Here is a 15,343-nt window from a genome sequence, read left to right as displayed (position 1 = left end):
CAGGATGGGGTGCCAAGCCATCACACACACATTCACACACTACAGATAATTCGCCTACTGCACAGGTGTTAGGTCTGAGGTAGGAAATCCCCGAAACACTGTGGCAATGGCAGGAATTTAACCCCCAACCCTGGAGGTGTAAGGCAAACGTGCTAACCACAACCACCGTGACCCCCAATGGCTTTCAGGGAAAAAGTAAAATGCCATTTTTACAAACAGTTCCAAGGGTTTGTGGGTTTCTCAATCTAGTGTTCTGTGTGGAACCTACAACAAGATCTTTCACTGTTCTATTACAGTGTGATGACTAAATTAGAATGTGTGTGTGTTTCAGGAGAATGGGATGTGGTCGTTGATTTCTAAATTTTGGAGTGTGTGAGTAAAAGAGAGAGAGAAAGTGTGTTGACTTCTGTTAAGCATGTATGTGTTCATTTCTAAAGGTGTGTATGTCGATTTCTAAAGCTGAGAGAGAGAGAGTGAGTGTGTGTGTGTGTGAGTGAGTGTGAGAGAGAGAGGGGTGTCTGCCCTTCAGCGCTGTTTGTGTTCGTTAAGGAAGGCTGCTGCTTTGGGCTGGTAAACCTCTGACCGTTTCTCAGTGAGTTGTTTGTGTTTGTATTCGATGTGTTTTACCAAAGAAATGTCGATCACTGCGTTTATTTCTAAATTCAATGCTATAATCATGTGTCTATGCCGCACTTACTCTCTGTACGGGAAAACAACTTGCTCAGATCAGTAACGTTAACAAGCTAACACCTGCTACACATATGTCCATAAACCACTTTAGTTTTCATACGTACTGTTAATACGAGTATTTACTAAACGTTTGACCGAAAAGCACAGCTAAAAATAGTTTAAGGCAGTTTACATGCATTAGCCGGTTAGCCACGGAAGGCTAGCTAGCAAAAAACAAACAAACAAGAAGCTAAAACATCCAAGCAACTGAACTAGTGTTTGTCTGGCATGACATTTAGGTCAGTTATTACCTAGGTTTGCTTAACTGTCTTAACATTGACATGTTAACAAATTTTATATAAAATGTAATGCCTGAAAATATAAATAGCTGATATTAAAAAGTGTAAACAGTTTTCTAGCTAGCTGACTAGCCGACGAGCTGTAGCCTAGCTGCTGCATTTGGACGGGTTTGGCTCATTAATGCTTTTTATTTATGCTAATAACTATGGAAGTAATAAACCGTTCATTTGGGACGTGTGTGTGTGTGAGAGAGAGAGAGAGATAGCAAAAATATTAGTTTTCTCTTGTTTAACTGTAATTCTCTTAAACAAGGCTTTGCTTCTGCTCTGAGGATAAGAGACTACTCCAATGTTTGCTAATCCTGTCGTTTTCTGTACATTTAAGCGTGTTTTAGCGCTAATGCATTAGAAGAAAGCGACTCCTACAGTGTTCTTCATTCTTTTCAGGGGAAAGTAGTTAATGCATGCTGTAGAAGTTGATAGAAAACGCCAAATCACGTCATGCGATGGCTTATTTGCATATTCATCGAATGTTCATTTGCATATCAAAACGTGTCACAGGGGCAGTCACGCTAGACTTTTCGTTCCTTCGACTTCAGTTCATACGTGTGCGAATGCTGGAGACCGGAAACGTAAGCTTCACGTGAAAAAGTTTCGCACTTCGCTGTGTTCCAAAGTTCAAGTTTGGTGACCTGTGAGTTCGTTTCACGTGAAGTTGGGGCAACCAGTAGAAGATCGACAGGTCATGGCGTGAGCTCTTCAGAACGCAGTGTCGCACCGCTTTAAAAGAATCTAAAAATCAACTTCAGACAGAGAAGTTGCCTGGATCGTGGTGTTGCTGCGTACAGGAAACGATGGTATATTTTAACACTGGTGCGTGATGTCATATCCTGTGTCCGAAGACATTCCGCATGCTGGAAGTCTAGTGCGAACGCCGCATTAGGATTAGCAATGGGAAGATCGTATCATTTTCCTGATTTGGATCCTTGACTCTTGTTTGGTAAAATGAACAAATCTTTGTTAGTCATTTTGTTCATTTGAGCAGAATTCAGTTAAAATAGTAAATTTTTCCATCGCCAAATTCCCCAACGCGGTTTTCACGGTACGAACGAACAAAAGGATGTTGCGCACGTGTGGCCAACACAAAATGAACTCGTTGTTCCCGAGTCATATACAGCCTCAATTCCAAAACACTTGGGACGCTGTGTAAAATGTAAATAAAAGCAGAGTGCAGCGATGTGTAGACGCAGTTTTTCGCAGATTGGTGAACCTCTACCCATCTTTACTTCTGAAAGACTCTGTCTCTGTAAGATACTCTTTTTAATTTTTTTTTATGCTCAATCATGTTACTGACCTGTTGCCAATTAACCTCCGGCTGTTTCTTTTTAGTAACGCTTACTTTTCCAGCCTTTTGTTGCCCCGTCCCAACTTTTTCGAGACGTGTTTTGCGGCCATCCAATTAAAAATGACCTTAATATTTCCGTAAAACAGTACATTTACTCAGTTTAAACATTGGATACGTTTCCTATGTTCTATTGTGAATAACATATGAGTTTATGAGATTTGCAGATCATTGCATTCTGTTTTTATTTACATTTCACACAGCGTCCCAACTTTTTTGGAACTGGGGTTGTAAAAGGTTTGTTCAAAATGAACGAATCATTGATCACTATTTAGATCAGAATGAGAGAGTTTTAACAGAACAGAAAACTAGTATGGGGATAGTAAAAAAAAAAAATACATGACGGGGTTCTGTGACGCAGCCTGCCGAGGCGTTACTGTCATTTTCATATAACAACACGTCCCCGAACTGTTTTATTCCATTAATTCCATAGCAGTTTGCCAATAATTGCAAATCTTCCAATGAACAACACATCCTACTTTTTTTTTTATATATATGTTTATAGCTGCATTCAATGCAAACAAGTTAGTTCCTGTTATCACTTACATTATAGCAGCTATAAATTGTCGTTTCCTCACCAACCTTTATGGGTTTTTTTCTTTGTGTTTAAAGTAAAAAACAAAACAAAAAAACACTCACAACTTGTCCTAAAAACCTGAAAGTAATAACCCTTCTGTCCTTTTAATGGAAAATTTACTGCTACAGAAGGCTAACACTGGAGACTCCTTCCATACACCTTTATAGAAAGCTTCACCATATCGCTGATTTCGTTATTAAATAACAATCTGAACGGGCGCATTTATATAAACCTGTGATTTAAATACAGCTGGCGCTGTTGTCAGAGCTGCTTTTATTGGAAATGAATCAAAGAATATAATCGGTAAGTACTAAAAGTATGTATTATATAGTATGGCGAATAAGTGAGAAAGTCTTTCACCTTCTAGGATGTTCTTTGGTTGGGAACTCCTTTCATTTTAATCGTCTATGTTCATTTTAATAGCACACAAACGCATCGATCGTGTTTTCCAGCTCACGCTCCAAACGAAGGCTAAGACGTGATGATCCGAAGTATCGCCGATTGGAAATTTACAGATGTAGTATTGTAGTTTTTATTGTTAAGAGTCGACGCTGCTTGCTTGTCATGTCATCATCATTTTGTTTGTTTATTTATTTATTTATTTATTTTAGCTTTTTTAAGACGTGAGGCGTCACCCGGCCCGGGTGCAATGTCATTTCGCTCCACATGAGCTCGACTATGTGGTACATCATGCAAAGTATCCAGAGTAAATACTCCCTTTCGGAAAGGCTTATCCGAACCATCGCGGCCATTCGCTCGTTCCCACACGATAATGTGGAGGACCTTATACGCAAGGTAACGTGTCTAAAGATAAACATTTAACTACTCTTACAACGAACGGTTTATTTGGAGGTTTCTCATAACTTGTCATCGCAGGGAGCCGACGTGAACAGGATGCACGGCACTCTGAAGCCCCTGCACTGCGCCTGCATGGTGGCTGACGTGGACTGTGTGGAGCTTTTGCTGGAGAAAGGTGCAGAGGTACGCCACCGGAGACGGTTAAATACGCAGCATTTTTTTTTTTAGGGAAAGAATAAACTTTGAGCTGTGGATTCTATTAAGTGTGTTTTCTTTCACAGAATAATATGATCATCTGATTTTGGCAGATTATCGTCAGGTCGCTTCATGCATGTGCGGACATTTATGCTTTTTAAATGTCTGCACATGTGCGTAGTAAATATACCTAGACAGAGAAGAGTTGAGTGACCAAGGACAGAATATCAGTTTAGTGAATATTAGTTTGCATTGTCTGTATCATGCACGCAGGTAAACGCTTTGGATGGCTACAATCGCACAGCGCTGCATTACGCGGCAGAGAAGGACGAAGGTTGCGTGGAGCTGCTGCTCGAATACGGAGCTCAGCCCAATGCACTGGATGGCAACAAGGACACACCGCTACACTGGGCTGCCTTCAAAGACAACCCCGAGTGTGTGCGTGCGTTGCTGGAGAGCGGCGCCCATCCTAACACGCGTGACTACAACAACGACACGCCACTCAGCTGGGCCGCCATGAAGGGAAACCTGGAGAGCGTGCGTGTGCTGCTGGACTACGGCGCCCAAGTTCACGTGACCAACCTGAAGGGCCAGACTCCCATTTCACGTCTGGTGGCACTGCTGGCGCGTGGCCTGGGCTCCAAGCAGGAGGAAGAGTGTCTGGAGCTGCTGTGCAGCGCCGCAGGTAGGTTGGAGATACGCCGGGCTGACGGCTCCGTGCCTCATGAGCTCAGTAAGCATCCGCAGCTTCTGGCTCGCCTCACCAGCATGATGGCCCAACCGGCGTCGCTGAGAGATCTGGCCCGCTGCGCTGTGCGCAACAGCCTCGGGGTCCGGTACCTACCCACGGCCGTGAACCAGCTCCCGCTGCCTGAGTCTGTTAAACAGTACGTACTCCTCAGAGACACTGGGGATATAGGAGGGAGAGAAAAGGATAGAGATGGAGAACAGACTGTCTGTAATGCACCGCAGAGCAATTAGAAATGTACTAAAACAAATCGCTAAAGGCTCACAACAGCCTGACAAATCTGCATATTAATATATATCCAGCAGCCACTTTAATAGGAACACCTGTACGCCTGTTTATTCATGCAGTTATCCAATCAGCCAATCATGTAGCAGCAGCCAATGCATAAAATCTTGCAGATAGAGGTCAAGGGCTTCATTTAACATCACAATGGGGAATAATGTGATCTCTTTGACTTTGATCGTGGCATAGTTGTCGCATCCAGACGGGCTAGTTTAAGCATTTCAGAAACTGTGAATTCCATGCACAGTAGTCTCTAGAGCAGTGGTCACCAACCCGGTTCCTGGAGATCTACCTTCCTGAAGACTTCAGTTCCAACCATAATCATGCCCACCTGACCATCTAATCATTGCCTTAGGAAGTTCTTGATCAACTAAAACAGGAAACACCTTGAGCTTTCCACCCAATAGAATAGCCAGACCGGTTTTTTGATGACAGGAAGGCTACAGTAACTCAAATAACCACTGTTTACAACCGTGGTGAGCAGAACAGCATCTCGACACGCACAACATATTGGTGGATGGACTACAACAGGAAAAGACCACATCAGGTTCCACTCATGTTTCTCAAACAGGAATCTGAGGCTACAGTGGGCACAGGCCCACCTGATTTTATGTCACATGATTGGCTGATTTGGATAATTGCACGAATGAGCAATACAGGGTTGCTCACTATTAAAGGGACTGGTGAGTGTAATAGAAACAGAATTTAGTGTTGCGCACATTTTTATTTCTCCTAATTTATTCCCTATAACTTAAAAAAATGACGTTATGACTTGTATTGTATTGGTATTTTCCCTAGAATCAGGAACTCTTGTGCACAAGTGAACAGCATGCAACAGCAGATACTTTATTGAAACGTTATTGAACAAAATGAATCCAAAATTCTTTCAGTTCAAAGAAGAAAAAATGGGGAATAGTGTAAACTCCTATATAAGAATTCCTAATATATTGAAAAATTCTTCACAAGCATTTTTTTTTTTAAACTATTGCTTTGGCCATTGACTATAATTTTAATTTAAAATGAATATTAAAATGATTTTTGTGTGTGGATGATACTATTTTAGATATATTTGTAACTGGGGTTTCTATGAGGAAACAAACCACGTTATTAGACATTTCCTTTTAGTTTCTACTAGGGCTGGGCGATATGACAAAAATATCCCATCATGATACTTGAGGACATTTCTCCGATACATGATGCGCATCACGATGTATAATGTAGCTAACAAACTGTCTGCAAAACAAGTAGTAAAATAAACAAAAAAAACGTTCAACCGAGTTCGACGGTACTTTTCTTTAATGCCGACAAAAACAAAGATTAAAAAAACGGCAAATCGGCAGCATCCGTTCAGTGCCATTTAATGTGAAATTGTTAAAAATGTTTCAAAATAAATCATACCAACGAGATCTCAGAAAAGTGTATCGCGTAAGCATTTATCACAATATCGATGTTATATCGATACATCGCCCAGCCCTACTTCGTACTATCAGGATAAAAAAAAAAAAGTACCACAGTATAACTTATAGGCTACAAATGCTGGTGCTACCCTGAAGTTGATGTTTTTGTTTTTTCTTCTTTAGTGAGAACACCTAGAGCAGGGGTGTGCAATATTATCCGCGAAGAGCCGGTGTGGGTGCAGGTTTTCATTCCAACCAAGCAGGAGGCACACCTGATTCCACCTGTTTAATCAGTTGATCTTGACTTTCAATAGACTCAGGTGTGGCTTCTGCTTGGTTGGAATGAAAACCTGCACCCACACCGGCCCTTTCCCGATAAGATCGGACATCCTTGACCTAGAGCATGCAGTGTACTTTTACACCTCGTTTACAAGGCGTAACAAGGACCACTATCTTACCTTCTTTTGTTGGTTTATTTGCATTATTTTGTACCCTGAGGGAGCAAATCTTGTAGTGTGTGATAAGTGGTTATGAGTGCTTCCTATTAGGATCTGTACAGATTTATCAGCAGTAGAACAGTAGCACGTTCCTTTCCGATATCTCGCGTTTCTGAATTTAATAAGCTCGTACTCTGTTTCAGTTGTTTTTCTGCAGGACTTTGCCTCATGTTTCTGCTGTAAATCATGTTTGTACAGTAATAGCCTGAGTGGAAAATTAGCCAGTGTGATGTCTATGTCTGTATTGTGTGCAGCCAACCACTTAACACACTTTCCCTGTGAAATACAAGTAAAATCCATCCTGCATCACATAATGTGGGGCTTCAGTTCATTCCTGGGGGCAAGTGTGTCTGATAGTGTCTCTGATGCATGGGGTAAGATCGGCTGTTGGCCAGAAGGGGGCGATATACGATGAAACATACTGTATACAGTACGTACAGTATGCTGCGGTTCATTACTACGTATTTTTTATTTAACGTACATGTAATATATATAATTCTATTCCAATTATGTTTTATTTTCAAGCATTATGTATATCCCAACAGGGTATAAATGGGAAAGATCAGGACCATTATATTTCTCAGAGTAACAGCACTGATTAATTTATTTATTCATTTATGTCTTTTTAACTGTATAGCATAAATCTGATCTTGGACGGTGCCCTCTGTAAAGGGTTATATGTATGGATCTTGCTAATACAAAGTAATAGGCTCTATATATGCATCTTGCTAAACAATAGGTCCTCTGTCCGGATGAGCTTTTTTCCCCCCACGAAAATTGAAATGGACTTTCCACTTTCACCACGTGCTTGGACATCTGTACACAAAGTATAACCTGAGACTTTTTGTTTAATAAGAAATGGGTCTCCCCCCCCAATCATTTCTATAGTGCTTAAGCTGATTTATTATTTTTTTTCCCTCGACAGAGTACAGGATGTACTTTTAAAGTGAATGTAAAATATTGCCCAGGAAGGAAACTACGCTACGGTTAAATAAAGACCTTTTCTCTCCATTAACTTCCTCTGTTCTTCGCACCTCCTTTTGCTAGTAGAACCTGAATCTATGTCCATATTTGGCAACAAATGTCCACCTTTTACCCATGACATGAAACTTGGGGTGGTAATTTCAGAGCAAAAGCAATGAGCTAAAACATATTCTGGTTTCAGCAGTGTTCAGCAGGCTAATTGTATAACAATATTGTATTTAAATCAGTCGTATTATTTCCCTATCCAAGATAGGCCGAACATCCACCACAACCACAAATCCGTAAACCACTCGGTGTTCTGTAGCACTTTCTTCTGTTTCACTTCTCAACTCCTGCTTGTGAGGAGTTTTTAAATAACAGCACATCCTGAAGTGTTTTTTTTTTTTCTCTCTCTCTCTTGTTGTCTCTCATGTTGCACAGCAATTTGCCACTGATTGCATTTTTTATTTTTTATTAAAAAGTTACATCATAAGATAATTACATAAATAACATTATCACTTAACAGCTACAGTCGTGTTGAAAAAAATAAGTACACCCCATGGAAATTGTTGGCTTTTTCGGAATATCTGGACAAGCAAACATTTGGTCTTTGAAACAGTGCCTATTAGTGAAGTTGATATACTTGAACAAAACCACCAAGGAAAATGAACTTTTTCAATCATTTATTCAACAGAAATATCAATAGATGTGATATTCCTCTGCAGGAAAATTAAGTACACCCTTGGCCTCAGAAGCTGGTATTGCCCTTTAGCAGAAATAACTTCTTGTAGGCGTTTCGCATAATTGTCCTCCAGTCTCTGACATCGGTTTGCTGGAATTTCTGACCGCTCTTCCATGTAATATTCTTTCAGTTGTAAGATGTTTGAGGGTTTTCTTGCATGTACTTCCTGTTTCAAATCCCCCCACAACATTTCAGTGGGATTCAAATCCAGGCTTTGACTGGGCCATGCCATAACCCTCCATTTCTTCTTTTTGAGCCATTCCTTGGTGGATTCGCTAGCGTGCTTAGGATCATTATCCTGTTGAAAGATCCACTTTCAGTTCAACTTTAGCTTTCGGACACATTATCTTCAAGCACTCTTTGATATGATGCAGAATTTATAGTTGAATCAATGAATGCAAGTTGTCCAGTCCCTGAGGCACCGAAGCAAACCCCAAACCATAACATTTCCACCACCGTGTTTCACAGTTGGTATGAGGTGCTTCTCCTGAAAAGCTGTCTTTGGTCAGTACCAAACATGGCAGCTGTTACTGTGGCCAATCAACTCTATATTTGATTAGTCTGTCCAGAGCACATTATTCCAAACAGCCTGGTCTTTGCCTATATGCTCATTGGCAAACTGTATTCTTGCAAAGGCTTTTTCCTGGCCTCCCATGCACGTCAAATTTGTGCCACCTCTTTCTGATTGTAGAAGCGTTCACTTTGACACCAACAGTAGCAAGACTTACTAGCAGATCCTGTGATGAAATTTTGGGGTTCTTGGAGACTTCTTTTCGCATCAGATGGTCTGCTCTTGGGCTGAATTTGCTGGGACAGTCAGTCCTGGGTAAATTGGCAGTCATTTGACATCTTCACCACTTCAATTTCAAATAATTTGAGGATCTTTTTAAATCCTTTGCTAGACTCATAGGCATCCACAATCCTTTTTTCTGAAGGCCTTAGAGAACACTTTAGATCTTGGCATGATGACACCACACACCTCAATAACAAAGGGAACACCAGACACTAGATATGAGAGGGGTATAAATAAGACAGGTTCCACCTGCACTCCCTAAGCAAGTTCTAATAACTGTCACCCAATCTTCGACACCCGAGTCTAATTTTATGAATTTGAAGGGGTGATAAATGTGGGGTGTACTTACTTTTTCCATGTGACTGATCTGTTTTTTGTTCATTTAAATTGTGAAAAGTACTACAAAATGACAATTTTATGTGTCGTTTAATAGAGTGTATCTCAAATAGGAGCAAATGTATGCCTGTCCAAATATGTCAAAGAAGCCAACAATTTCCATGGTGTGTACTTTTTTTTTTTTCCACTATTCCCTCTCTTTTTTCTCTCTATTTTGAAATTACCCCAACAAAAATGTGGCTTGTTACTGAGAAACCGCAACGTTCAACCTACTCTTTCATTCCCCACGGTGGAAAATTACCTTGAATTGTTACAATTTGTTACAAGTACTGACACTGGAAACTCCTTCCAAAAAATCTTACCTAAATGTTACTGGTGATGTTCTTTGATAACACACTTTTTTTTCTGTTTATTATTAGACAAAAATCATTCAGAGCATCTGATTATACCGGTCCCTGGAAATTACTTGATAATAAGGAAACGATAATGTATTAGAACATGCCCTTTAATATAAACCTGTATTAATATAAACTTCTTTCAGAACTGGTGTTGCAGCAAATGAATCAGCACCTTGTGACCAGTCAGATTTGAGAACTTACCAACACTGTAGTATAATCATCAGTCCATCCATCCATCCATCCATCCATCCATTTTCTGTATCGCTTATCCTACACATTTTCGCAGGGAGCCTGGAGCCTTTCCCAGGAAACTCGGGGCACACACACACTCCCCCGTTCACACACTATGGACAATTTGGAAATACCAGTCAGTCTACAGTGCATGTCTTTGGACTGGGCGAGGAAACCGGAGAACCTGGAGGAAACCTCTGAAGCACGGGGAGAACATGCAGACCTCAAGCACACAGGGTGGAGGCGGGTTTCGCACCTGGAGTTACGAGGCAGACGTACTAACCTCTAAGCCACAGTGCCCCCTGGTGTAATCATAAATCCATCATTTTTACCACTGTCACTATCTTGGCCTTCTGTCCATTCCTTTTACCCATAATTCTCCTTGGTCCACTCCATGCTACGGTCCATGAAGGCAGCTGGACAGTGCCTTGAATGCTTCTAACCATTAGTAATGTTTTTCGACTAGCACAGCTTATCTAACATGAAGGTAGTAACAAACCTGATACACTTTTCCCAGCTATCTGTAAGCTTGTACATGTGCTGTCTGGCTCTCCCTGTTTTCAGTGCTTTCTTCAGTACCACCAAAATAAAATGATTAGACTATAGTATACGTCAGCTTTCATCCGGTACCCTGCCTGCATGAACACCTTTTACATCATTCAGTAGCTTAAAACCCTGACCCTACATGTCAAAAGTAACTCACTCGATCCAACCCTCACATCTATTATTAATACACGTCTCTCTGTCGTCGATACCTGAACAGGAACACTTAATTAGATTCTGGTCTGGTTTCCTTCAAGAATGCCATTGCTTTCAGTAAGTACAGATTTCGAATGTAATCTGCCTGATGTTCCTTTTCTTTTGATACTGTCATCTGTACTACTGCTTTCATTCATTCATTCATTCAACTTTAGTAGTTAGTTTATGCTGGTCAGTGTCACAGTGGATGCAGAGCCCCTTTTACCTCCATTGTTTTCTCAAGGTGTCCCACAGGATTCTATCTTGGGCCCATTTCTATGTATTATCTACATGTTCATCCCTGGGGGCACGGTGGCTTAATGGTTAGCACGTTAGCCTCGCATCTCTGGGGGTTGGGGGTTCAAATGCCTCCACCACCCGGCGTGTAAGGAATTTTCATGTCCTCCCTGTGCTTCGGGAGTCTCTTCCTGGTACATCAGTTTCCTCCCCCAGTCCAAAGACATGCGTTGTAGGCTGATTGGCATTTCCAAATTGCCCATTGCGTGCGAATGTGTGTGTGATTGTGCCCTGCGATGGATTGGCACCCAGTCCAGGGTGTCCCCTGCCTTGTGCCTAAAGTTCCCTGGGATAGGCTCCAGGCTCCCTGTGACCCTGTGTAGGATAAGCGGTACCGCAAATGGATGGATGGATGGAAGCATGTTCATCCCTGGTTCTTTTATTTCTCACCACAGTATACTAGTTTACATGTATGCTAATGTACAGCTACATAGATTTACCTCATTCCTCAACAAATATCTTTTCTCTCATTGTCTTCATCCTTCAAACACTGGATGGCAAATAATATTTTTAAGTTCAACATGACAAGTTAGAATGCGTTTACAGTCCAGGGCTGGCCATAAATGACACTATAATCTCTCGCTTTTAAATACAGATGTTACTCATGGCCTCACACGCTCTTTGCAGACACATAAATTCTGTAACTAACACTGGTTTCTTTCATCTATGAAATATTGCCTGCTTCTGTTACTGTCTTAGTTTCCAGGAAGCACTAGTCCGTGTATTTATCACCTCTCGCCTACGTATTTCTTCCAACCTCCCTTTCAAAACTTCTTAAGAAATTGCAAGGCACCCAGAACTCAGCAGCCTGAATGAAGGAAATGTAGACATGATACTACATTGTACATAATGAAATATTTACAGTTTGCACACTGTAATTTAGGTTTAATTTCAGTGGAATATTGCTGCAGTGCGAGTGCCAGGGGCTTAGGGGTTAGCACGTTCATCTCACACCACCAGGGTTGGGGGTTCGATTCCTTCCACTGTCCTGTCTGTGCGAAGTTCGCATGTTCTCCTCGTGCTTCAGGGGTTTCCTCTGGGTACTACGGTTTCCTTCACCAGTCCAAAGACAGGCATGGTAAGCTGATTGGCATGTCCAAAGTGTATGAATGGGTATGTGATTGTGCCCTGCGATGGACTAGCACTCCGTCCAGGGTGTACCCCGCCTTGTGACCCATGCTCCCTGGCATAGGCTCTAGGTTCCCTGCGATGAAGGATAAGCAGTATAGAAGATGGATGGATGGATTGCTGCAGTGGTTTAGACAAGACATTCCTGGAAATCCATTAAACGCTGAATTCATTTCCATAGGGTGGGGTTTGCTTAAATTTATATATGTAAATGAATAGTTCATAATACATTTTTTTGTATCATAAAGGCCTATATGCCTTGCATGGTTTCCTATCCAGGGTGTATTCCCGCCTCGCACCCAGTGTTCTCCAGATCCACCGTGACCATGACCAGGATGACGTGGCTACTGAAGATGTGGTGATGAAGATGATGATGAAGGTCTTTTTTTCTGGCTGCAAGAAACCTATAAGGAAAGCCATAGGTGGTTTTTTTTTTGGCTTTGCGAAAGCAAATGCACCCTAAATATTTTTTGCATTAGAATCTGGAGAAAATATGGTATGAAAATTCTTCTCATTCAAACCCAGCACACACTTGTACTTTTATACATTCACACGTCAGTTTAAAACAATGTTCCATGTTCAAAAAGATTTGTATCAGACATTTGTGAGATTGTGAGCAGTATTTAGAAGCAATAAATTATTCTACATGTGCTGCCAGAATTCAATTTCACACTCAGTGCCAGTAAATTACGCTGAGTTAATGGACATGACGCTATGTGACGTCTAATCTCGCGATACTTGAAGGGGGCGGGGCGTGTCAAATTCCGAAGGAGAAGAGAGTGAAGAGAGAGTGAGAGAGGGGTGCTGAGGTGAGTTTGTAAACATTTCTGCTATTGTCAAATTCGATGAGTAACTCCGCTAAACAAGTGCAAACTGACTGTTCAAACATTTTTAAAACATTTGCCAAGGAATAAAAGTAACTTTGCGAGACATCTGTTGTGTTGTCAACTTGTAGCTCGTTAGCTGCGACCGAAGTCTGAGCGCAAGGCCGCCCGTATTTCGACAAACCCCGCCTTGCGCGCTACGATTTGCTAGTTCGTCATTCTCACGCGCGAATCTGGCAACACGTTATCCAATCAAAATGCTTTTTGAACTGTCAGCCAATCCGAGTGAAGAGGGCGGGATTTGTCATAATGTGGATAGGTTTGTGAAAATAACACAGCTAGCATGGTAGCTAAGCTTGTTAGCCAATTAACGCGCTTTACTGACAAACAAGGTTTAGTTGGAAAGAAAGAAGTCAGAGAATGATTAACGGTGTTTGTGCTCCGGCTAACATGGCGGAGAACTGAGCAGAAAGAGCCCAGCTGTAACTGCGGACAGCGAGTTGGCAGGCAGATGGTGATGAGACACTGAAGCCATCACAAGTTTTAAGTTTTCTCGACTTGCTCCAGAGCTGCTTAATTATATTGGCAGCCACGGAAAAGGTTTTGAAAAATCTGAAACTCGAAGGACGTGTGACTGTAGTGTAGTTTGCGTTTGAAGAAGAAGCTATAATCGCGATTATTTGGAGGAGCGCGAGCGGCGGAGAGTGAGACGCAAAAAGGCAGAAAGTTCGTAGGGCGGGCGCGTGCGGGAAAAGGCAGCGGAGTACTGAGGCTGAAACCTAAACCGCATGTAAGGGCACTAGGCAGAGGCGGAAGTACTTGGTTTAAACCATTAGTAGTGTACACTGTGGATCTAGGAGGGAGCGGTTTGGCATTCGTCCCAAGTTAGCGTGATGGGTTAGTTCTGGCCTTGTTAATGTCTGACTTTTACAAGCGAGTAATTAGTGAGGAGAAGAATCAAAATATCCTGTAATGGTGAATGGACTTTTCCTGAGTCATTAATAATAATAATAATAATTATAATTATAATTAATTAATTAATAATGTTAATATAATTATAGTAGTTTTCAAGTTATTAGACTGTTGTACAAGTACTGAAAAGTAAATGAAACTGTAAAATGAAACTGTCTTTTGTTTTTATGTGGGTGTGTATATGTGTGTGTGTATGTATGTATGTATGTATATATATATATATATATATATATATATATATATATATATATAAAAATATATAAATTAGGGCTGGAACTAATGATTATTTTTATAATTGATTAATCTGTCGATTATTTCTTCGATTAATTGGTTAGTTTTTATTTTCTGTATTTTAAAAATATAAAATAATTTTAAACACGTTATTTCACATCCTGCCCGATGTTGACGTTGTGTAAACTGAAGGCTATAAAAAAGGTATTAAATGTATGTATGTGGGCTATGCTATACATTGTGCAAAGGATTAAAAAAAATAAAATCAATCAACATAGGCTGAAAACAAAAAAAATAACTGGTTGTGCACAAGCTTTAAAGCAGAAGTTAAATAACTATTAAAAATGGAAAAAAAAAAAAAACTAAACAAAAGTGTTAACTGGTAAGAGGTTGAATGTTCTGCAGTAACACACACACATTCACTCATCTGAACACAGTAACGTTACTTTATTCTGTAAATGTATGACACTTATTACATTTATGTACAATGATTAATTGTAGATAAATACATCAAACAACATATTTGATCAAAATGAATATTTTAGTCCGAGTTATAGCGCTTCCTTTCTGTCGTGCGCTGTTTGATTGAGGTGCATGTGTGGACTCGTGCTCGTTCAGTGAAATTTAACGGAGACTCGCTCGCTGCCAGCTCGAGCCTTTATGTAAAATGGAAATACTGGCATGAATTTCTAACCTTTACAGATAAGGATATCAAGGTAAAAATGTCATTTCTGTGCTGAAGAAAACACGTCTGTAACACATTAAACATCACACGCATCTGTCGCGGCGTCTGACACGACGAGCCACCTTAATACACTCACGAGTT

The 15,343-nt window shown here is 40.8% G+C and overlaps 2 protein-coding genes across 3 annotated transcripts in view; both read left to right on the top strand.

Annotated features, from left to right (window-relative positions):
* The first annotated feature begins 382 nt into the window (after nucleotides 1–382).
* On the top strand, nucleotides 383–7,879 carry asb8 (ankyrin repeat and SOCS box containing 8). Its single transcript, XM_017486932.3, has 4 exons — nucleotides 383–592; nucleotides 3,559–3,742; nucleotides 3,824–3,928; nucleotides 4,214–7,879. Exons 2-4 carry the CDS (start codon nucleotides 3,614–3,616, stop codon nucleotides 4,919–4,921), a joined length of 942 nt encoding a protein of 313 aa, XP_017342421.1. The 5' UTR covers nucleotides 383–592; nucleotides 3,559–3,613; the 3' UTR covers nucleotides 4,922–7,879.
* Nucleotides 7,880–13,133: 5,254 nt separating this feature from the next.
* Nucleotides 13,134–15,343, top strand: part of atf7a (activating transcription factor 7a) — a 37,880-nt gene continuing 35,670 nt past the window's right edge. For both annotated transcript variants that reach the window (XM_017486930.3, XM_017486929.3), the window contains exon 1: nucleotides 13,134–13,299. The gene's annotated coding sequence lies outside the window, so the exon portion shown is untranslated. The remainder of the gene's footprint in view (nucleotides 13,300–15,343) is intronic.

Source organism: Ictalurus punctatus, chromosome 15 (assembly GCF_001660625.3).
Source record: "Ictalurus punctatus breed USDA103 chromosome 15, Coco_2.0, whole genome shotgun sequence".
NCBI classification, from domain to species: Eukaryota; Metazoa; Chordata; class Actinopteri; order Siluriformes; family Ictaluridae; genus Ictalurus; species Ictalurus punctatus.
Note: the sequence above shows the minus strand (reverse complement) of the source record. Positions and strands in the feature narration are given on the sequence as shown.

Excerpts from the sequence above, each read along its gene's own strand:
- asb8 (XM_017486932.3), top strand. The coding sequence starts at position 3,614 with ATGAGCTCGACTATGTGGTACATCATGCAAAGTATCCAGAGTAAATAC. Across the intron at positions 3,743-3,823 it reads TGGAGGACCTTATACGCAAG|GGAGCCGACGTGAACAGGAT; the intron begins GTAACGTGTCTA and ends TTGTCATCGCAG. Across the intron at positions 3,929-4,213 it reads TGCTGGAGAAAGGTGCAGAG|GTAAACGCTTTGGATGGCTA; the intron begins GTACGCCACCGG and ends TCATGCACGCAG.